The following is a 22793-nucleotide window of genomic DNA, read 5'->3' as shown; positions in this document are numbered from 1 at the left end:
AAAATAACTCCATAACCTCTGAATTTAGTTTTATTTATTGTAAAGGTTGATTTTAAACGGAACACAGCCTCGAACTTTTGTCAGGCCTCACTGCAGCATCTCACTGTTAGTATTAGCTTTGCCCAGCCTTAAATCCACCGCCGCCCTCATTGTCCCCTCACTGGAGACCTCTAGGCTTCTTCTCTCCGACCGTCTGTGTCTGCAATCCTGTGCCCCTTCTCTCTTCTTCGTCCCTGCTTCGTCTCCAGGATACTAAGTCAAGAGCACCTTCACCAACGGGAGAAGGGCCAGGTGCGGTTGGGAAACATGAGCACAAGCACCAGCACCTTTGTCATCAGGTGGATCAACTTTTTCACGATGGTAAGCACCTCAGCTGCATGTTCTACGCCCCTTTGTCTCCCCAGTCACGAGTATAGCTTCGCATTATGCGCGATTGTTCTGCCTCACCATGGTTGAAAATTAGCTTTACTTTCGCATATCTACTTAGTTTTTTGAATGCCCAATGATCTAGGAAGGAAGATTAGGTTTCTTCTGCTGGTTGAAAGATTGTGCTTCTTGTTTCAACAAAATCGCTCCTCTTCTTTTTCTCGTTTTAGTTATGAACTCTAGGGTTTGGTTAAAAAAAAACTGTATTTTCCTTCTAGAATCTCTTGCTTGTTCCTCGTCTACTCAAAATCATAATTTGTTTAAATACAAACATATTGGAAAATTAAATAGGTTAGCAGAGGGATCTTCTTCCCTCTAGATGTCAATAATGAGGAATGAGATGGTTTTCGATTATTCCTGTGTTTCAGATATTAGGAATAGGAGTAATTTTCTTTGGAATATGGATGGGCGTCCATCATGATCAATGCCGAAGGTCGTTGACCCTTCCTGTCATGGGTCTTGGTGCATCGATTCTTTTAATGTGAGTCACCTTCCATTTTTGAACTGGTCTGGTTGTCCCATTTTTAAGATGTGATATCGTATCATACTTTCAATATTAATGTTGATCTTATGCATTTTGTAGATCATTTATTGGTTTCCTGGGAGCTTGGAAGAATGTTGTGGTGTTTCTCTGGGTGGTATCCTTTGGGTTGGCTACAAGTTGTCCAATTGATCAATTGTTTATCTCTCTTCCCATTATGCTCTATGTTGGACCTTGACATTGAAATTTTAGTATCTTGTCATGTTGTGCTTGATTTTGATTGCGATCATGGTTTCCACTGTTCTTGCGTAAGTATTATATTAACTATTCAATTTATTATCTCAGTTACGATAAGCAACTATTCCTACTTCTTGATGAATCAAAGGATTTCCATGATTTATTGTAAAGGAAGGTATTATTCTTACCCTTTCAGTCACTGAATTTCTACTTTGGGAAGTAGTCATTGATTTTGTAAATCAAAAGAAATTGTTAATGAAAATTGAACTAATGTTTTTCCCTCTCTATTCACATCTGGAAGCTAAAATCAATTTTATATAATAGTCCTTTTGTTGGTAGCATGCCTTCGGAGTAATTGCCATTTTATAACATAGTCCAAGAAATTTCTTTCATTGTTTTGAGGATTATATGTGGTATTGGTATCAGTAACATGGATTAATTAAGTTATGAAGTCTGTCCAATCCAGAAACTGATAAATAAAAATGAGAGCTATGTGCTGCAATGTTTTTGTGATAGTAACATCTTTTACACTGGTATAAATATGAAAAAAGTTTTCTTTTCTAAAATAAGTGGCTTAGGTTACTCGTTGAAGCTCCTTATATCTAATGTACAATGGTATTCTATTTCTGTTAGGCATGTTCCGTCTATGCTTTTCTAGTTATATGTTTGTACATTCTGTGATATGCCCACTTCATTTGCATTGTTATCATCTGCATGCCTGTCAAATGGATTGAGCAATTTGGTTTAAAGGCCAAAGTTTCAATTTTCTCTCTTTCAAACTCAATGCACATCACAAAAAGGCATAGGCATCACTCAGTGAAAGCTTTAAACTTGTCTAAGCATATTTTTTTTACAAGTTGTAATGTATTTACTATTATTTACACCTAAATAATTTAGCAAAAAGGATCTAAAGCTTTTAGTTCCTTATGGGGCTTCACTTGAAATTTTGAGAAGATCTTCTGGTTTATACAAATTCCGAATTTTTAACAAAACCTTGTAAATCCCAGTGTACAATACTGCTATAGCACTTTCAGTTAATGCTAACCACAGAACTTTCAGTGTAAAAACATTGATGTTTTGGTATGCACGACACTTCAATTTGATTATTGCTTGTAGCATTCAAGAACCATGTTAGTATGAGTTTTCATTGCATAATAGGAAGTCTAGTGGCTTCAACAGATTCTTACTCGATTAGATAGTGGAATATGGAACTTGGCAAAAAGAAACATTAAACTCGGTTGTTGTTATTCATCTTCTTTACTTCTTTGGTTTAGTCATTCTTTTTCCATTTAAAACTGGATCCTGATGTTTAATTTAATAAAATGTTTAGGTTTATCATAACAAATAGCGGTTCAGGTCATGCTGTAAATGGACTGAGGTAAGAAAACTTGTTCTCTGTTAATATTAGCTTAATCTTTTCTGCTTAAGTCAAAATGAACAAAGAATGCAATGTCAAAAAAAAGAAATAAAAGAGAAGGGAGAAATAATGACATCCACTGACTATGAATGACATCTAAGTATTTTGCAGTAGTTTCTAATATTGAATTTAGAAAGATTCATTTTTGGTTCAACTAGTATCTTTGTTATTGTAAGAGGTGTTAGAGTTATTAGTGTATGTTTGGTGGGTTTATACAAATTGGTATTCTACATTTAGAATTTTATCATGAATCCTACATATAACGCGAAATAGGTTTTTTTTCTCCAATTTATAGAGATTATAAACTCAGGGAGCTTTCTAATTTCCATCTCAGTTAAATGGATCACATATTGCACTAGTCATTTCATATTAAATGACTGTGTAGGTACAAGGAGTACCATCTTCAAGATTACAGTCCTTGGTTCTTAAAGCAGGTAACTCTTACTTTTCATGAATTGGCATGTATGTCGTTTGGCTGTCCACTATCTGTTGAATAAAAATGGTATTTAAAGCTCAATGATAGCAAACACTGGAGGCATTTAAGAAGTTGCCTGGTCAAATCTGAGGAGTGCAACAGTTTGCCAAAAAGATTCAAGGTTCGTCTCATTCTGGTCTTAGAAAAGTTTAACTCCAGGAGGTTTTCTCACCCATCTTAACATTTGCCAGACTCTCAAGGAATATAAACTAGCAGAATTAACCCCTATAGAGGCCGGGTGCTGTAGGCCACCATCAGAGTAAGATTATCCACTTTTATTTGTTTTTTTACTGCATTCTGGTTCTTAAACAAATTCTTGATGCTTATTGATATGATAATCCTTAAACGATCATACATATTTTCAATGCATATTCCAACTCTTCTGTCTATAAGACACTCAACAGACCGTTTTGGAACACTGAGGGGAAGATTTCAAGTGGTCAAAGGCAGGCGTATTAGAAATTGTAAAACTCTGATTAAATATTCTTAACATTATACTTCCTTTTACTCCCTTGTGGAAGTTTAAAAATATTTTTACCAGTCGATAGGAAATTTATTTTTGGTAAGCATAAAATTAAAGAAAACATGGTCAATGTAATAGAAAAAACTGACCCCAAATAATTGGGGCAAACGCATCTTCGGAATGATGATGATGAAGATACACATGGACATTTTCTTTAATTGCAAACTAAAATTATAACTATAACACGGCTAGTTTATGTTGTCACTTCTATTGCAGTGGCATTTTCTTTTCTATATGTGAATTAGGCTACAAATTTGGCTCCTTTTTAAAAGGAAAAGTTGAAATTTATTTTATAACAATCTTCAGATTTTACCCTGAATTTGCAGCTGTTTTTACCTCCCTCTAGCGTAGCACCTATTTTATTTTCTTTGCGCAACCACAGATGCTTCCTCTTATTTTCAGGTGTGGATATCCTGCAGTAAATGCTTCCTACTACGACCTTAGCTATCATCCTGTGAGCAAGAACAAGGACTGCAAACTGTATAAAAATGCACGAAGTATCAAGTGTTATGACTGCGACTCTTGCAAGCTAGTTCTCTAAACATTCCCCAGAGATTTTTTTTTCCTTTTGTTTAGTTTCCAGTACGATAGCATAATTTCTTGTGCTTCAATGTAGGGCTGGAGTTGCACAATACATGAAGATGGAGTGGAGAATTGTTGCAATTTTTAATGTGATTCTGTTTGTTGTGCTGGTAAGTTTGTGAAGTTCCATTCTAAAATTTTAAATTGGTTTCAGTGCTTTCGCCTTGGGGCAAAAATCAAAAGGGCGTCCCAAATTTTATAAATCATCAAAAGGGCGTTTCTTAAAAAAAAAAAGTGTCTCTTCAATGTTATCCTAAAAATATCTCTGGACTTAGCGTTGTTGTACAAGTTACTGAGTAGTTACTATAGCGTATAGAAGCTACTAGGTAACTGCTTAAGATTTTTGGTTTACATTAGGTAGAAATTACCCAATAACTGCTACAACATGTTTAGCGTGAATTTAGGATTTATGATTTAGGATTTACATTATGTAAAAGTTACCTAATAGCTATTAGAATGTGTAGAAGGGTAAATTTAAGGTTTAGAGTTTAGGGTCTCTAAACACTATTATATCAAAATATTATCTATCAATTTGATTAAAATTATTTAAATTTTATTAAAATTACTTTAAAACGGTTGTCAAAATAATTATGAGTTGCTACAACCTTATAATCATAAATCATAAATTCATTCTAAACACTTTATAGCAGCTATTTCTTAGTTTCTTAATGTTGTAACAGTTATTCGTAGCTGTTACAATAGCACTGTATCAAAGAGATATTTTCGGTATAATCATTAAGGGGTGTGAATTTAATTAATTTATTTTTTTTTAAAAAAAGGTCCATTTGATATTTCTGGCCTTTTGATTTTGCCCTTCTCTAGGCTGATGTCTTTATGTTACATCTGATGCCTATTGCATTGATATCAAACTGATACTACGCTTTGTTTACCCTTTGTGTGGCTTAGTCATTTGTGTACTTCATCGGTTGCTGTGCACGACGGAACGTCTCAAGGATCCACACGCCAAAGATACCCAGAAGACGGTGAATCATCCTCTGTTCTGATGCTCATCTTCTGGGCGAGTCATTAAATTAGTTCATAGATTTTGATGGAGCATAATTCTTGGTTCTAATCGTCCTCACCAGAACTGTGTTAATACTGATCGCCTTTAGTAGTTTGCAGAGTCATGATTTGCGAGATGAGAAAATTGTTTGTTTACTCTTAACTTTTGTTGTTGCACTAAAAATTGTTGCGAGATGAGAAAATGAACTTTTGGATAGGGATAATCCGTTGGAGGATTCGATATCCGACCCGAATGGAGGAGGGTATGGAGGGACTATCAATACCTGATACTCGATCAGAATATCTGATTAAATAATATATATATATATATATATATATATATATATATATTAAAAAAAATTTTAAAATTAATTTATTATTTTTTTATATTAGGAGGAGATTATATAGATGTTTAATCTATTTTTTAAATTATATATATATATATATTTTAATAGATTGTTAATTTTAATATATTTTTTTGAATAATAATAGTTAAATAGAAAAAAAGAAAAATTATAACTATAGAAGATATTTGATCATTTAATGGGTATGGGTATATCCATCAGAGATTTTATACTCGATGGACATGAGAATAAAGGATATAGAATTCGATTCAAATTTGATCCATTCATCTCTACTTTTTGGAGAACTAGGCGAGAAGAAGATTTATAAAGCTTTGTAGTGCAAAGAGCGTAGATTTGTTAGACATTTGCATGAAGGATATGAGAAGGTTTCATAAGATTATGTTATCAAACATGTTTCAGATTAATTTTAATCTTGTGTATTTCACAAAGTCAGATTTTAATTTGGTTAATTATAAATTTGTTTGAAGTATATATATATATATATATATATATAGTTAACAAATTATATTTGTGATTAAATTTTATTTTGAAATAACTCAATATTTAATATGAATTTTGATGCGGCAATAAGGAAGAGTCCATCTGTTACGGGTCAGTTGATACGGTGTCAGTCAAAGTCAAGGTGATCAACGTCGAGTCTTACGGAAAGAGTCTCGGCCAAAGATGGTTGTCTGATTATCCCGAGCTGATCACTTGGTCGGTCAGACGAATGGCATGGGTCACTCGGACGAAAGGACAAATCCGTAGTTGGTTGTTTCAGTCGACAGGAAAACGAGCCGCTCGGACCGTCCGTCCGACCCAAGGAATGACATTATACAGGAGAGGATGAGAAAATAAAAAAGAACACTCTGTCTATTATTAAATATGAAGAAACTAAGACCAAGAAGAACACTCATCTATCATTAATGCACGAAAGTCAAGACGAAGAAGCCTTCATCTGGCAATTAATATCATTAAATAAGGGTAAATGAATGATCACAAAGAAATGTATAAAAGGGTACGCCAGGTATGAGGAAAGACAAGATTTAGCTGTTTCTGGATTACTCATTCTCTCTTCCTGATTCTAACTTTAGCGTCGAAGGGCCAACGTCAGAGACTCCTTCCCTAGTTTGGTTTTGTTTTGCAAGATTGAGGTCTTCATCCCGTCAGTAGTCACCCCATCCCCGACTTTCCAACTTCCCTCATTCAGACAGGATCATTTTGGCGCAGTCTGTGGAAAAATAGCCTGCATCCGGATAAGAAGATGGAAGACGTTGGACGACTCACAACAGTGACGCTTACACAAAAGAATCTCGATGCACTAATACAAGCTCGAGTGACAAAGATATTGGAGCAACAGCAATAGGCATTGGCTGATCAACCAACGCATGAGCCTACTGCCTCTGCAACAGGTCGACAGGTTGAAAGAGGAGATCGAGCGAATCAACTTTTCGCTCGGGAACCAAATAGGAGACCGATCAACTCTTATGGGGATGCCCATAATACACCAGTCCCCTTCAACCAAGCGTCATCGTGGCCTCTCCCAGAAGAAAGGGGTCGAGCGGATAAAGACCGAGGATCTTCTTAGGATGAGGCATCAGTGCAGGACGCACGAAAAGGAAAAGCGCAAAGGGAAGATAAATCACCTGAATGGGTCAATGAACAATTTTAGGAGGGGATCCTAAATGACCCTCTACCAAAGCATTACACCCCGTTGACGATCGGGGAATACAATGGAGCAACCGATCCTAACGACCATTTGGCCAAGTTTGACAACGCGGTCACCCTTCACCAGTACACGAACGGGGTGAAATGCCGAGTCTTCCTTACCACTCTATTTAGATCGGCGTAACGATGGTTCAAACGGTTGCCGAACAACTCGATCCATAGCTTCAAGTACTTCTAAGCGGCATTCCTACATCACTTTGCTAGTAGTCGCCGCCACCAGAAGACGAGCATGAATCTATTCTCGCTGAAGCAAGAGCCCCGAGAGACCCTAAGGGCTTATATCCAGCGCTTCAATTAGGTGGCGATGGACATTCCAGTAGTCTCCTCAAATGTGTTGGTGAATGCTTTCACCAAAGGACTCATCGAGGGAGAGTTCTTTTGATCGCTCATTCGACGACCGCCGAAGGATTTTGGTCATCTCCAAAAGAAGGCCAACAAATACATTAATGTGGAAGAAGCTCAGGCGGCAAAGAAGAAGGAGACAACCGTCGAGCCCGCTGGAGCATCCTGTTGGTGCGGTTAGCACTAACGGTCTAACTCAAATTTTGATAAATGATAAAATAGGTTAAGTTAGTTTCTTTGTTATCTAACACTCTGATCGAATTTGCAGGAGAAGCCTAGACAGGTCAACGGGTTGACCTGATGTCTGGCACGAAGCCCAGCTAGACCGGACATTTGGCACGAAGTCCAGCTAGATTGACGGGCTGACCGGATAGCTGGCACGAAGCCCAGACTGGTCGAAGGGCTGACCGGACGTCTGGCAGGTAAGTGAAGGTAAGTTACTGGAGGGGAGTGACTGTGAGGACGCGTTCCCGGGAAGGGAACTTAGGAGCATCCTGTTTGTGCGGTTAGCACTAACGGTCTAACTCAAGTTTTGATGAATGATAAAATAGGTTAAGTTAGTTTCATTGTTATTTAACACTCTGATCGAATGTGCAAGAGAAGCCTAGACAGGTCAACGGGCTAACCTGATGTCTGGCACGAAGCCCAGCTAGGTCGACGGGTCGACCGGATAGTTGTCACGAAGTCCAAACGGGTCGACGGGCTGACCGGACATTTGACACAAAGTCCAACTAGATCGACGAGCTGACTGGATAGCTGGTACGAAGCCCAGACGGGTCGAAGGGCTGACCGGACGTCTGGCAGGTAAGTGAAGGTAAGTTACTGGAGGGGAGTGACTGTGAGAACGCGTTCCCGGGAAGGGAAGTTAGGCGCTGATCCGACTTAGAACTATTTCGGAACTCTAAGTCGAAATCCTGACTAGATTCTGGTCTCGGAGAAACGGAATCTAAATAATATTTTGTTTAATTTTAAAATGTGCTAATACTCTGTGTTGCAGGATATATCTTATATTTACCTCCGGACTAATATTTTCTTGCAGGAAGGAATCTGCTGGAAAATGATGGTCCGGGCGCCCGGGATGGTTCCAAGCACTCGGAAGTCCGGGCGCCCGGAGGTGAACTTTTATCCACAACGTCATCTCGCCACGCGGAGCGCCCTGGTTGACTCGGCTACGTCATATTCAGGGCGCCCTAGAGGTTCTAGGCGCCCCGAACTGATAGATCGTTTGGAGCGATAGAGGGGGGTGAATATCGCACTTTTTAAAACTATTCTTTTCTTTTATATCAAAGTTGTGCACAGCGGAAAGTAAAAAGAGACAGATTGTTTACTTCGTTCGGAGCCTAGCTCGACTCCTACTCGAAGGCTCGCGGTCCTTGACCGCACCGGTGAGCAAACCACTATAACTCTTCTTTCCGAAATTCTTCGAAAAGAATCAGATCGTACAATGGAGCAAGATAGTAATATCCTACTATCTTGCTTAAATGAATTACAAATACAAGCTTAAAATAAAATTTACTGACAAATAAAATGAAGATATAACTTAGGTCGGCACTTCCGGATGATGTAACTTGTTGCACAGATGAAGACGAGACGATTGCAGAGCAGGAATTTTGATCAGAAAAGTTGTTCCCGAGCTTCTAACTTTGAGCACCTTTTATTGTTATACTGAACGTTCGGTCGACCGATCTCTCTGTTCGGTCGACCGAACCTGCTCCCTTCCTTCTTGGCTGAAGTCCGAAGCTGGCTCGATCTTTTGCATTTATTGGTTCGGTCGACCGAACCCTTTTTCGGTCGACTGAACAAGCTTTTTCCTTGTTCGTCAGAATCTGCCGTGATCTTCATTTATTGGACCATTAAAGTTGATTGGATCGGTTGACCGATCCATGGGTTTGGTCGACCGATCAGCCCTTCTTTCCTTTCCTTGCTGATCGGTGCTGACGAGCTGGCTTTGCTGAGTCATCCGATTCGGTCGACCGATCTTACGGTTCGGTGGACCGATCAGGCTATGATCTGATTCTGGCTCAGTTCTGATCTGGACTGACTTATGTGTTGATCTTACTTGGTTCGGTCGACCGATCCTCTTTTTTGGTCGACCGATCCAACTTAACCTGCAAGATAGTGTTAGACTAAAATAACCTGCAACACGGATGTTAGACCAAAACAACCTGCAACACAGATATTAGCACAATAGTATAATAATGAGAAATAAAAGAACAGTAGAACTATTCTTGATCTCAACTTGGAAACCTTTCCGGTTTCTTTAATTGGATCAACGACCTAAGGTTGTGCCCTTCGGGTACCCGACCTCACTGTCGCTCCTCCAGTTTGTTTACCTCAACCTACCTGCCAAATTTTGATCCTCCAGATCTAGTTTGGACTTTTCACTCAGCCTTGATCGGCTCCCCAGGACTTTTCCTTCGATCTTCGGTCCTCCAGACCTCTCGATCACTCTGCCAAGCCTCGACCCACTTGGACTTGCACCTGGGTTCCACGACCTGCTAAGATTTCTCCGCCTAGCCTCCAGCTAGGACTTTCCCGGTTGAGTAAACATCCTGCACACTCAGTCAACTTGCTAGATCATAACAAGACTTAACTTGAACCTTTGACAACATCAAAACTCAGGTTTGATTATGGTGCAGCTTGCACCAACAATCTCCCCCTTTTTGATGTTTGGCAACCAAGGTTCAAAGTTAAGTTAAAAATATGCAACAAGTAAATACACAAGCAGTTTTAACTTTTAATTTTCCCTTGAATTAACTAACTCCCCCTGAATTCACTATCTCTCCCCCTTTGACACACATCAAAAATAGGGGCAGAACAAAAAATCTAGTAAATTTTGAATAGACTTACCAAAGAATTTACTAATATTTGGAAAAACATTACTAAAAATATACTAAGTCAAGAAATATTTTGGAAATTCTAAAAAGTATTTGTTGAAAAGAATAAAATTTGAAAGATTCTTTGAAAATTAAAACATTTGAAATTTTATATTTTGAAAAGAATAAACATTATGAAAAATATACTTTGAAATTCGAAAAACATTTTGAAAAAGAATGAATATTGAAAAACATAAAAAGCTTTTGAATTTTGAAAAACATGAGGTTAAAAGAATGAATTTAAAAAAATATATTTTGAAAATAATGATTTTTTAAAAAAATATTTTGAAAAGAATGAATTTTAAAATATATTTTGAAAAAAATATTTAGAAAAGAATGAATATTTGAAAAATAATATTTTGAAAATAATGTGATGACTAAGTAAAAATAATATAAGGTTACAAAAATCTTGTTTTGAAACTCCTCCTAAAATTGATAAATTCCTAAAGTCCAAGCATGGATATAGAAAAACTAAGGAAAAATTGTCCTTATGATGAAATGTCCAACCCTTGTCCAACGCTATCTATCACAAGATAATAGCAATTTGACTCAGGTTGGTCAATTTGAGTATTTAGTACTAACTAGGTTTTTACTAGCTAGTTAACTCAAATTGATCAATATATGTTGTTTAAAGCCCAGATTTATAGCGATGCACTGACAGTAGCATCTGAAATCTAGGGCTAGGTCCTAAGCATCTCACCCATTCTAAGTTTACAAATAAGGGATCCTACTGTGCTTGTGAGATGCTGGCTTCTAGAACTATAGGATCATGCAATTCTACGGTAAGATCTAGGCTATTCCAGAAAATGAAAAATAATTTCAAAGAATTTTGAAACAAAAATTTGAAATAGGAATTTTTACAAAAATAAATTTGAAAAATAAACTAAGTAGTAATTTTCAAAATCAAAGAAGCCTATTCTACAAAATTTAGAAAAAAAAACATGATTAACTAGAAATTCCTCAAGATTAAACATAGTCATAATTCAAGTTAATAAGTTACAAACAACAGATCCCCAGAATCACTCATCCTCATCATCTCGATAATAATCAAACATCCTCCGCTGCTCCTTCTCTAAAGCATCAATACGCTCTATCATTTCTTGACGAAAATCGACAATTTGTCCCTGAAGAGAGCTGTACTGATCATCCATTTTTGTTTCCAAGGAGTCAAAGCGACTAAAAATATCATCTCGCAGACGGGTAAAGAAGTCACTAGTTGGAGGAGGAGGAGCATGTGAACTGCTTTGAGGAAAATCAAAGAAGGGTGTCATGGCAAATCCAAGATCAATAACCACAGGAGGAGGCGCAGTAACCGGAATCGGATCATCCTCATCAATAGGGTCATCGACAGCCGGTGGGATGTAGTGTGGATGAGTTCGTTTGTACACAAGCCCTTCGGCGCTCGTCTTAATCCCAGCCAAGGACAATTGCCTAACCTCGACAAGATCAAAATCTGACAACTCAATCAACTCACCCCGATGAACACCCACACCTAGAGAAGCAATATAGGCAGTAAGAATATGACACTGGATCATATGAACTTTATTCGAGGTGCTATACCCCGAATAATAGATAATGGATCGAAACACCCAGTATCCTAAGTCAAACTCTAGTCTATGTCGTAAGGCATACATCAGAAAAAGATGGATCGGTCGTAAAACACCCTGATCTCTAGATGACAAGGGATGAATGCAGGAGACAATCATCTTATAAAAAGCATTGTCTCTTGGACTAAGTGGTACAGTAGACATCTTTTTAGGACGTGGTCCCTCAAAGAAGTCAACATACATAATATCAAGAGTAAGATGAGTAAATGGAGCAGGTAATGGATTTGGAATAGAAGCACTGAAAAAGATACGATTAACTGAGGGTCGTATTCGTAAAAACCTAAGAAACATATCCAGATCAAAGAGCATTTCTCTAGTGGCGACCCTAGTCCTATAGTGATGGGGTCAAGCTCGCACAAGTTGTGGTAAAATTCCAAACAAAGAATGGGATTGTATGCATGTCTACAAAAGATGATGCTATCAAGTTGATAGTGTTGATTGATCTCTATGGCCTCAGGACAAAAGGTTTGGTAGAATTGGAGATCCAAACAACAACGAGTACCTATAACCTTAAATTTTTTATTAGGAAAAGATTGACGCAATTCTTCGGAAGAGAACCTAGGATCTTGGCTGGGATTAAGAGAGCTAGCCTCTCGTTGTGCAATAGCTCTACTTTTTTCACTATAAAAGAATAGTAATAAATAATTGTGCATAAATATTATAAAAGATTTAAAATAAAGAAATCGTTACCGAGGCATTATTGGACTGCTAGATGAACTGAAATCGGCGAAAAAAGCTCCATATATAGGAAAGAAAGAAAGAAGAGAAGTTTGGGGGATGAGGTTTTCGGTCAGTCGAAACCTGTATTTATAGAGGTTGATCGGTTGACCGATAAGGGGTTCGGTCGATCGATCCCTTAAATTTCTACCGGTGAGCAGACGTTCGATCGATCGATAAAACTGTTCGGTCGACCGATATTTTTATTTTGACACAGATATAGGGTAGGTGGAGAGTAGTTGAACGGATGAGACTTAATGTGTTTGGTCGACCGATAAACCTATTCGGTTGACCAAATAATTGAATTAGTCTTAAAGTGAGATTGAAAGCGTTCGGTCGACCGAACCATTTGTTCGGTCGATGAAACTTTTAATTTTTTTTATTTTTTTATTTTATTTTTAATAAAGTTGAATAATTTAGAATAAATTTTTAATAAGTGTTAAAATAATTAAGTTTTAAGATAATTTTAATTAAGTTTTAAAATAATTTAAATTAAGTTTTAAATAATTTTAATTAAATTTTAAAATAATTTTAATTAAGTTTTAATTAAGTTTTTAAAATAAATTTAATTAAGATTTTTTGTTTAATGATTTTAAAATTATTATTTTTTAAATAATTTTAATTAAGTTTTAAAATAATTTTAATTAAGTTTTAAAATAATTTTAATTAAGTTTTAAAATAATTTTTAAGTTTTTAAAATAACTTTAAGTTTTTTAAAATAATTTTTAAGTTTTTTAAAGTGATTTTAATTAAGTTTTTAAAATAACTTTTAAGTTTTTAAAATAATTTTAATTAAGTATTTAAAATAATTTTAATTAAGTTTTAAAAATAATTTTAATTAAGTTTTTTAAAATAATTTTTAAGTTTTTAAAATAATTTTAATTAAGTTTTTAAAATAATTTTTAAGTTTTTTAAAATAATTTGTAAGTATTTAAAATAATTTTTAAGTTTTTAAAAATAATTTTAATTAAGTTTTTTAAAATAATTTTTAAGTTTTTAAAATAATTTTAATTAAGTTTTTAAAATAATTTTTAAGTTTTTTTAAAAAAATAAATTAAGTATTTAAAATAATTTTAATTAAGTTTTAAAAATAATTTTAATTAAGTTTTTAAAATAATTGTTAAGTTTCTAAAATAATTTTAATTAAGTTTTTAAAATAACTTTTAAGTTTTTTTAATAATTTTAATTAAGTTTTAAAAATAAATTTTAAGTTTTTAAAATAATTTTTAAGTTTTTAATTAATTTTAATTAAGTTTTTAAAATAACTTTTAAGTTTTAAAAATAATTTAATTAAGTTTTTAAAATAATTTTTAAGTTTTTAAAATAATTTTAATTAAGTTTTTAAAATAATTAAGTTTTTTGAAATAATTTTTAAAATAATTTTAATTAAGTTTTAAAAATAATTTTTAAGTTTTTTACAAAATTTTTAATTAAGTATTTAAAATAATTTTAATTAAGTTTTTAAAATAATTTTTAATTAAGTTTTTAAAATAATTTTTAAGTTTTTAAAATAATTTTAATTATGTTTTTAAAATAACTTTTAAGTTTTTAAAATAATTTTAATTAAGTTTTTAAAATAATTTTTAGGTTTTTAATTAATTTTAATTAAGTTTTTAAAATAACTTTTAAGCTTTAAAAATAATTTTAATTAAGTTTTTAAAATAATTTTTAAGTTTTTAAAATAATTTTAATTTAGTTTTTAAAATAATTAAGTTTTTTTAAATAATTTTAATTAAGTTTTAAAAATAATTTTTAAGTTTTTAAAAATTTTTTTAATTAAGTATTTAAAATAATTTTAATTAAGTTTTTAAAATAATTTTTAATTAAGTTTTTAAAATAATTTTTAAGTTTTTAAATTTTAATTAAGTATTTAAAATAATTTTAATTAAGTTTTTAAAATAATTTTAATTAAGTTTTTGAAATAATTTTTAAGTTTTTAATTAAGTATTTAAAATAATTTTTTTAAAATAATTTTTAAGTTCGAATTAGATTTGAATTAGATTTTAATTAATTTTAAATTTATTGAAAGAGATTATTGAACTCATGTTAGATTCAAACTTAGCTTTGGGTTAATCAAGCATTCGTCCTAAGGATAAGCTTTCAGTTCAGTGGCGAGGCGTACGACCTACTTGAATATCATTAGACCACTTGCTGAAGGCTTTCCAAATTGTTCCCACTCAAAAAACTTAATACTAAATTTTGATCTAACTAGCCCATGTTTGACTGGGGTAGCTTCGGTCAGATCCACTAAGTCTAGTGCACCAGGTAGAATTCCATATTCAGCCTAGACATGTCTTCGACAAAGTTTCCTTGACGTACTATCATCCCAATCCATTCCGGTGCTATGTTGTAGGGTTTGGTAAACCTTTTTCATCTAATCATTCTAAGAAGAAAAATAATCCTAAGCCTAAGTATTGAGTTTGGTTTAATCAAGTTGGTTGGATTGTTTTTCTAATTGCTCCCCTTGAGTCATAGCTTAGATAAGGTCTATCTAAGTAATGGATTTGACTCTTAGGGACCAAGTAGTGGTTTGGTTTAATTGGTTTAGTTAAGTGTTTTGTTTGAACCCATGCTTGGACTTGACTTCTAACATTTTGACTGATTAGAGACATGTATGATTTGTTTGTTTTGTTCGGTTTATAGCCAAGCCCCGATTTGTTGTACACGGCTCGTTGCGATCCAAGTACCATATTTAGACACTTGGATCTCATTTCGAACCTTTCAAAAGTTTTCTTGAGTCGCTCGACTTGACCTTTCAAATCAGAATTTTCTTCCTCAAGTTTTTCAACTTGAGTCGAAGTTCCGACTTGAACTTGGTTAGTCGAGTCACTCAAGTTAACTTGTTGCTTAAGGTGGTCTATTTCCTTAAGTAACAAGTCATTTTGTTTTTCCGATTTTGCTAATTTTTTAAACAAATATTTAACTACTTTAAGCAAATTAGACTTGGAATAGATCGTTACCATATTTGGATCTTCCGATCCGGGGCTTCTCTCGGAATCGAGGTCGATCTCGGACTCGTATTCTTCTTCGGACTTGGAGTTGGAATCTTCATTTCTTGCCATAAATGCAAGATGGCTCGAGTGACTTGGAGTTTGTTCCGCATCGGATTCGTCGGAAGAGGTTTCGTCCCATGTCGCTTGAAGAGCCTTCTTCCGTCTTGTCGATTTGGGTCTTTCTTCTTTCCGATTTGGGCATTCATTTTTAAAATGCCCCTTCTTGTTGCATCCATAACAAATCATTTCTGATTTGTTTTGGATCTGGTTCGGTGGAGTCTTTTTAGTGCTTCTTCTAAACTTCTTCTTAGTCAACAGTCTTCGAACCATGTTGACTAATTCTTCTTCATTAGTTGACTCAGAGTCTGACTCACTTTCTAACTCGATCTTCGTTTTTGATTTTGTCTCCTTGCTTGGCCCTGCATACAAAGCAACACCTTTCTCGCCATGGCTCATGTTAGATTGCTCGTATAGTTTTAATTCACAGAATAACTCGTCTAACTTAAGAATTGAAAGATCCTTAGAAACTTTGTAAGCATCTACAATTGATGCCCACAAAGCATTCCTCAGAAAGGCGTTCAGAGCGTATCTTATTGTGTCGCGATTTTCGAGATTGTGTCCTATCAGGTGAAGACCATTGAGGATATCCTTCAGTCGAGCGTGTAGTTGCGAGGTCGTCTCTCCAGGAAACATTTTTATATTTAACAAATTGTTTAAAAGTAGATCTTGTTTGTTTACCTTTGAGTCGTCCGTTCCTTCGTGTAGTTTGACTAGCGAGCCCCATAATTCTTTGGCGTTGTCATAGGGACCAACTCTATTCAACTCCTCCATCGTGAGCCCGCACTGAATGGTATTGATTGCTTTGTAGTTCAGTTGTGCCTTCTTGATCATCTGAGGAGTCCATTCTTCTGGTTCTAGGGTTGTTCCGTCCTTCATTGGGGGAGTATAGCCTTTCAAAACTGTGAACCAGAGCTCAATGTCGGACTTTAAGTAGCACTCCATCCTATTCTTCCAGTAATTGAAATTCTCTCCTTTGAATAGTGGAGGTCGGACCGTACTATAGCCTTCTTGATATGAGTTCAACATCCTTGCAAGGAAAAAATTAAGAAAAATATTTCCAAGACTCTCGTCTTGGGATTAGTAGTGGTTGAAAAGAAAATAGAATAAAAAAATATTTATAACAGAAAAGAAAGAGTTTTAAAAAATACTTTGAAAATCGGTTAAGAAATTTCAGAGCTAACCCGCTCTGATACCAATTGATAGATCGTTTGGAGCGATAGAGAGAGGGGGTGAATATCGCGCTTTTTAAAACTATTCTTTTCTTTTATATCAAAGTCATGCACAGCAGAAAGTAAAAAGAGACAGATTGTTTACTTTGTTCGGAGCCTAGCTCGACTCCTACTAGAAGGCTCGCGGTCCTTGACCGCACCAGTGAGCAAACCACTATAACTCTTCTTTCCGAAATTCTTCGGAAAGAAGCAGATCATACAATGGAGCAAGATAGTAATACCCTACTATCTTTCTTAAATGAATTACAAATACAAGCTTAAAATAAAATTTACCGACAAATAAAATGAAGATGTAGCTTAGGTCGGCACTTCCGGATGATGTAGCTTGCTGCACAGATGAAGACGAGACGATTGCAGAGCAGGAATTTTGATCAAAAAAGTTGTTCCCAAGCTTCTGACTTTGAGCACCTTTTATAGCTATACTGAACGTTCGGTCGACCAATCTCTCTGTTCGATCGACCGAACCCGCTCCCTTTCTTCTGGCTGAAGTCCGAAGCTGGCTCGATCTTTTGCATTTACTGGTTCGGTCGACCGAACCCTTTTTTCGGTCGACCGAACAAGCCTTTTCCTTGTTCGTCAGAATCTGTCGTGATCTTCATTTATTGGACCATTAAAGTTGATTGGATCGGTCGACCGATCCATGGGTTTGGTCGACCGATCAGCCCTTCTTTCCTTTCCTTGCTGATCGGTGCTGACGAGCTGGCTTTGCTGAGTCATCAGGTTCAGTCGACCGATCTTACGGTTCGGTCGAACCGATCAAGCTATGATCCGATTCTGGCTCAGTTCTGATCTAGACTGACTTATGTGCTGATCTTACTTGGTTCAGTCGACCGATCCTCTTTTTCGGTCGACCGATCCAACTTAACCTGCAAGACAGTGTTAGACCAAAACAACCTGCAACATAGATATTAGCACAATAATATAATAATGAGAAATAAAAGAACAGTAGAACTGTTCTTGATCTCAACTTGGAAACCTTCCCGGTTTCTTCAGTTGGATCAGCAACCTAAGGTTGTTCCCTTCGGGAACCCGACCTCACTGTCGCTCCTCCAGTTTGTTTACCTCAACCTATCTGCCAAACTTTGATCCTCCAGATCTAGTTTGGACTTTTCACTCAGCCTTGATCGGCTCCCCAGGACTTTTCCTTCAATCTTCGGTCCTCCAGACCTCTCGATCACTCTGCCAAGCCTCGACCCACTTGGACTTGCACCTGGGTTCCACAACCTGGTAAGATTTCTCCGCCTAGCCTCCAGCTAGGACTTTCCCGGTTGAGTAAACATCCTGCACACTCAGTCAACTTGTTAGATAATAACAAGACTTAACTTGAACCTTTGACAACATCAAAACTCAGGTTTGATTCTAGTGCAGCTTGCACCAACATGAACCTCCTATATAAGGAGGGTCAAGGCTGAAGCTCCAACAACAACTCACGATTCGCTCTCTGGTGCTCCTGCGACGCTGCGAAAACAGTCTGACAACGCTCTGCTTTTTTCATTCTTCCTTTTTATTGTCAATATTATTTTTTTATTAGCTTTCGTGTACTTTAAGTTGTAAATAATTTCAAATTGCTAGTGATTGCCCATCGAAAGCACCCTTATGTGCGGGCCTTGGAGTAGGAGTCGACACAAGCTCTGAACCAAGTAAAAAATTACTTGTGTCATCTTTTTTTACTTTACTCTTTTCGCTGCGTATTCTCGATAATTTTTTAATCAATATTCACCCCCCCTTCTATCGAACGCTTACGATCTAACACATCCGAGCGACGTCAACTGAGTAGTCATCAACCACCTAAAGGACCTCGGTCAGGAGCCCCTTCACGCCAGGAAACTAGGCCTCATGTCATACAGTAGGTGGCGGTTGCTCGTCCAAAACGCAAGAGGTGGGCACCGATGTTTTGCACCTTCCACCAGCCAACAACGCACAACACCAAGGACTGCTACAAGTTGGCAGCTAGTAGGTCGGTTCCGTGTGGATATCGTTGTTGATTACCACTTCCAGACCGGCATCACCGAAGTTGATCTGTAGAACGAAGGAGGGAGGAAAGGACGACTGAGCCACGTCACCACCAATTATAAAGGGGTTGAATCCCTGCTTGAGTATCTTCAGAACGGACTATATTGTCAACAAAGAAAGAAGAGAACCGGAGTAATGCCACTCGAGGGGAGATAGGAATGATCGTTGCCGGGCCGACCAGTAGAGATTCAAACCGAGCAAGTTGCATGTGCGGCGGCTCGAGATCCACGTTGTTGGCTGCAACAAGGAGAAAGCTGAGGGACCTGAGATTAGCTTCGGTCCTAAGGATTTGGAGGGAGTGGAGGTTAGGAATGTAAATGAACCAAACGGTTCGCGAGCTATTCGGAGCTCGATTCGGTAAAAAGCTCGTTCGAGTTCGTTCGTTTATCTTATCGAGCCGAGCTCGAGCTCGATTCTGAGCTCGAGAGTTTTATCGAGCCGAGCTCGAGCTTAAAGATATTTATCTCGTGAGCTCGTGAACATGTTCATTTATAGGCCCGCGAGCAAAAAAAAATGAGCCTTAAATTGAGCCAAAAAACGAGCTCTAAAACGAGTCTTAAAATGAGCTTTAAAATGAGCCAAAAAACAAGCTCTAAACGAGCCCGAAAACGAGCCCGAGCTCGCTTAATGAGTTAGTCTCGTTAACTTTGATAATCTAGCTAATAACAAGCCGAGCTCGAACTGTTCGCAAGCTTGATAATTCTAAAACGAGCCGAGCTCGAGCCTTGTGATAAAAGCTCGATTCGAGCTCGAGCCGAGCTCGAATATAACTTAAACGAGCCGAGCTCGAGCCTAATACTGTTCGGCTCGGTTCGGCTCGTTTATATCCCTAGTGGAGGTCCCCTACAATGATGCATTAATCATCCAAGCGGTAATTGCCAATTACATAGTCTATCGAACTTTTATTGATATAGGGAGCTCGGTAAATATCATATACAGGAAGACATTTGATTAATTGCAAATTGACCGTAGTGAACTGCTGCCAATGACGACTCCACTCTATGGCTTCACGGGCAACAAAGTGTTGTCGATCGACCAGATCAAGTTGGCCATCTCACTGGGAGAAGAACCCCTGAAGTGGACAAGGACCATAAATTTTATAGTGGTAGATGCACCCTCGGCCTACAACGTCATTTTGGGTATATCGGTACTCAATGAGTTACAAGCGGTGGTGTCCACCTATTATCGGAAGATCAAATTTCCAGTGGACAGTAAGATATGAGAAGTCAAAGGAGACCAGTTAGCCTCTCGGCGATGCTACGTCGAGATGGTCAAGTCTGAAGCGAGAGCCGCTCGGAAAAACCTGCGTTGGGAGGTAAACACCATCATTGAAACCCCCCCCCCCCCGCGCGCGCGCTGGTTTACAAAGAAAAGGAAGAAGTTCATATCCACCCTAATTGCCCGAAAGCAACTACCTTCATAGTTGGTGATCTAGAGAGCGAGAAAAAGGCGGAGTTGGTAGCCTACCTCAGACAAAATCATGATGTGTTCGCTTGGGCGACATATGAGCTTTCCAACATTTCGTCAAGTGTGGCTCAGCACGAGCTACATGTCCGACCGGACGCTCGTCCAATAAAACAAAAGAAAAGGGACTTCAGCATGGAACAAAACTTCATCATCCGAGCAGAGATAGAGAAATTGCTGAAGGCCGACCAATACGGGAGGTACAATTTCCTAGCTGATTTGCTAACATCGTATTGGTCCTCAAGCCGAGCAACAAATGGAGAGTTTGCATAGACTTTCGCGACTTGAATAAAGCATGCCCGAAAGATTTCTATCCACGGTCTCGGATAGACCAGAAGGTGGATTCTACAGCAGGCTGCTAGCTGATCTGCATGCTCAACGCATATCAAGGTTATCACCAAGTGCCGCTTGCCCGAGAAGATAAAAAAAAAAGTCAGCTTTATCACGACTGACGGAACATTCTACTATATTGTCATGTCGTTCGGACTAAAGAACGTCGGTGAAACCTATCAGAAGCTCATGAACAAGGTGTTTCGGCAACAGATCGACCATAACATAGAGGTATATGTCGACAACATATTAATAAAATCTCCAAGAGCTATTGATTTTTGCATAGACATCAAGGAGACCTGCCAAATTCTGAGAGCTTATGGAATAAAGCTGAACCCGAACAAGTGTCTGTTCGGTGCCAAGAGCGACTGATTCTTGGGATACATCGTCACCGAGTGGGGGATCAAGGCGAATCCGAGCAAGGTCAAGGCTCTATGAGATATATCACCACCACGCAACTTGAAGGAAGCCCAACGGCTAATCGGGCATATTACCGCTCTATCCAGATTCATATTCAAATCATCTGACCGGAGCCTACCATTTTCGAGGTGTTGCATCGGATGATAAAATTCCAGTGGGATGTGAAGTGCGACCGGGTATTCGAAGAGCTTAAAGATTATCTCAACTCCTTGCCTATATTAGCTAAGCCGAGCACAGGAAAGCCGCTCTGGATCTATCTGTCGTCCACTGAGAATACGGCCAACTCGACATTAGTTAAGAAAAATTGACAAGAGCAACAACCCGTGTATTTTTTAAGTTATATATTGAAAGACGTCGAATCCTGCTACATTGGTCTAGAAAAGTTAGGTTACAATTTGGTACTAATCGCTCGGAGACTCTGCCCGTACTTCCTCTCTCATCCAATCATCATGATGACCAACACTACCTTGGAAAGAGTCCTCCTCAACCTAGAAGCATCCGGCCGGCTGATCAAGTGAACAACTGAACTAAGTGAGTTTGATATCCAATATCAGCCCCGAATGACGATAAAAGCTCAGGCCTTGGCTGATTTTATCACAAAAATCCAGAACGAAGAGCTAGAAGCAACTTGGAGAATATATGTCGATGGCTTTTCCACTCGACAAGGCAGCGGGATTGGTATCCTGCTCATTTCCCCAAGGGAAGACCGAATGTAACTTTATGTTCAGTTGGATTATCGCGTCACCAACAATGAGGCTGAGTATGAAGTTGTGATAGTCGGCTTGCAAGCAGCTTGGCATGTCAGAGCCACAAAAGTCCTCATTCACAGTTGGTCACCCAGCAACTGGCGAGGACGTTCGAGATTAGCAGCCCCCGACTCAAGTTATATGCAGAAGCCTTCGAGAAGCTAAAGATAAATGTTCAAAAAGTCATTGTACATAAGATTCCTCGATCGGACAATCAAGCAGCAAATGAACTGGCTAAGTTAGCTAGTTCATTATCACCGATCGTGATCAGCAGTCGATCGAATAGGTTTTTTGGTGGCACATATTGACCGGATGGAGGGAGTTGTCTTTCCGAGCGATTGGAGAACACCGTTAATCGAAATTTTCCGATCGAGTAGTACGTTGGCCAACTAGGAGACGGTGCGTCTATTAAAGAAGAGGATCGGACGGTTCACCTTGGTCGGAGATCAGTTGTATAAAAGAGTCTTCTCTAGGCCCTTGCTCAAGTGCGTTGGACCAGAGGATGCAGCGTACATCTTGCAAGAAGTACACCAAAGCTCCTGTGGAAACCATCCAGGTGGTCGTTCGCTAGCTCGAAAGATTCTCCTGGTCGGATACTTCTAGCCAACTCTCCAAGAGGATGTCACTCGGATGACAACCACATGTCTGTCCTGCCAAAAGTATCACAATCTTTCGCACCGACCGACCGAAGAGATGAAGTCATCCACTATATCTTGCCCATTCGACCAATGAGGCATGGACATAGTGGGATCATTTCCCATGACGACGGGTCGGTGAAGGT

The 22793-nt window shown here is 37.6% G+C and overlaps 1 protein-coding gene across 3 annotated transcripts; it reads left to right on the top strand.

Annotated features, from left to right (window-relative positions):
* Positions 1 to 62: 62 nt before the first annotated feature.
* LOC122008000 (tetraspanin-10-like) lies at positions 63 to 5346 on the top strand. 3 transcript variants are annotated; one of them, XM_042563560.1, is made up of 11 exons: positions 63 to 360; positions 795 to 907; positions 1010 to 1064; positions 1160 to 1215; positions 2475 to 2522; positions 2947 to 2995; positions 3074 to 3157; positions 3228 to 3295; positions 3962 to 4087; positions 4176 to 4251; positions 5048 to 5346. In XM_042563560.1, exons 1-11 carry the CDS (start codon positions 307 to 309, stop codon positions 5126 to 5128), a joined length of 810 nt encoding a protein of 269 aa, XP_042419494.1. In that variant the 5' UTR covers positions 63 to 306; the 3' UTR covers positions 5129 to 5346. The 3 variants fall into 3 exon arrangements, with proteins under 3 accessions (XP_042419494.1, XP_042419495.1, XP_042419497.1); XM_042563561.1 differs by having other exon boundaries at positions 1160 to 1319; XM_042563563.1 differs by lacking the exon at positions 63 to 360 and adding an exon at positions 433 to 451 and having other exon boundaries at positions 1160 to 1319.
* The last annotated feature ends 17447 nt before the right edge of the window (positions 5347 to 22793 follow it).

The sequence above is a fragment of the Zingiber officinale genome, chromosome 8A (genome assembly GCF_018446385.1).
Source record: "Zingiber officinale cultivar Zhangliang chromosome 8A, Zo_v1.1, whole genome shotgun sequence".
Classification (NCBI taxonomy): domain Eukaryota; kingdom Viridiplantae; phylum Streptophyta; class Magnoliopsida; order Zingiberales; family Zingiberaceae; genus Zingiber; species Zingiber officinale.
Note: the sequence above shows the minus strand (reverse complement) of the source record. Positions and strands in the feature narration are given on the sequence as shown.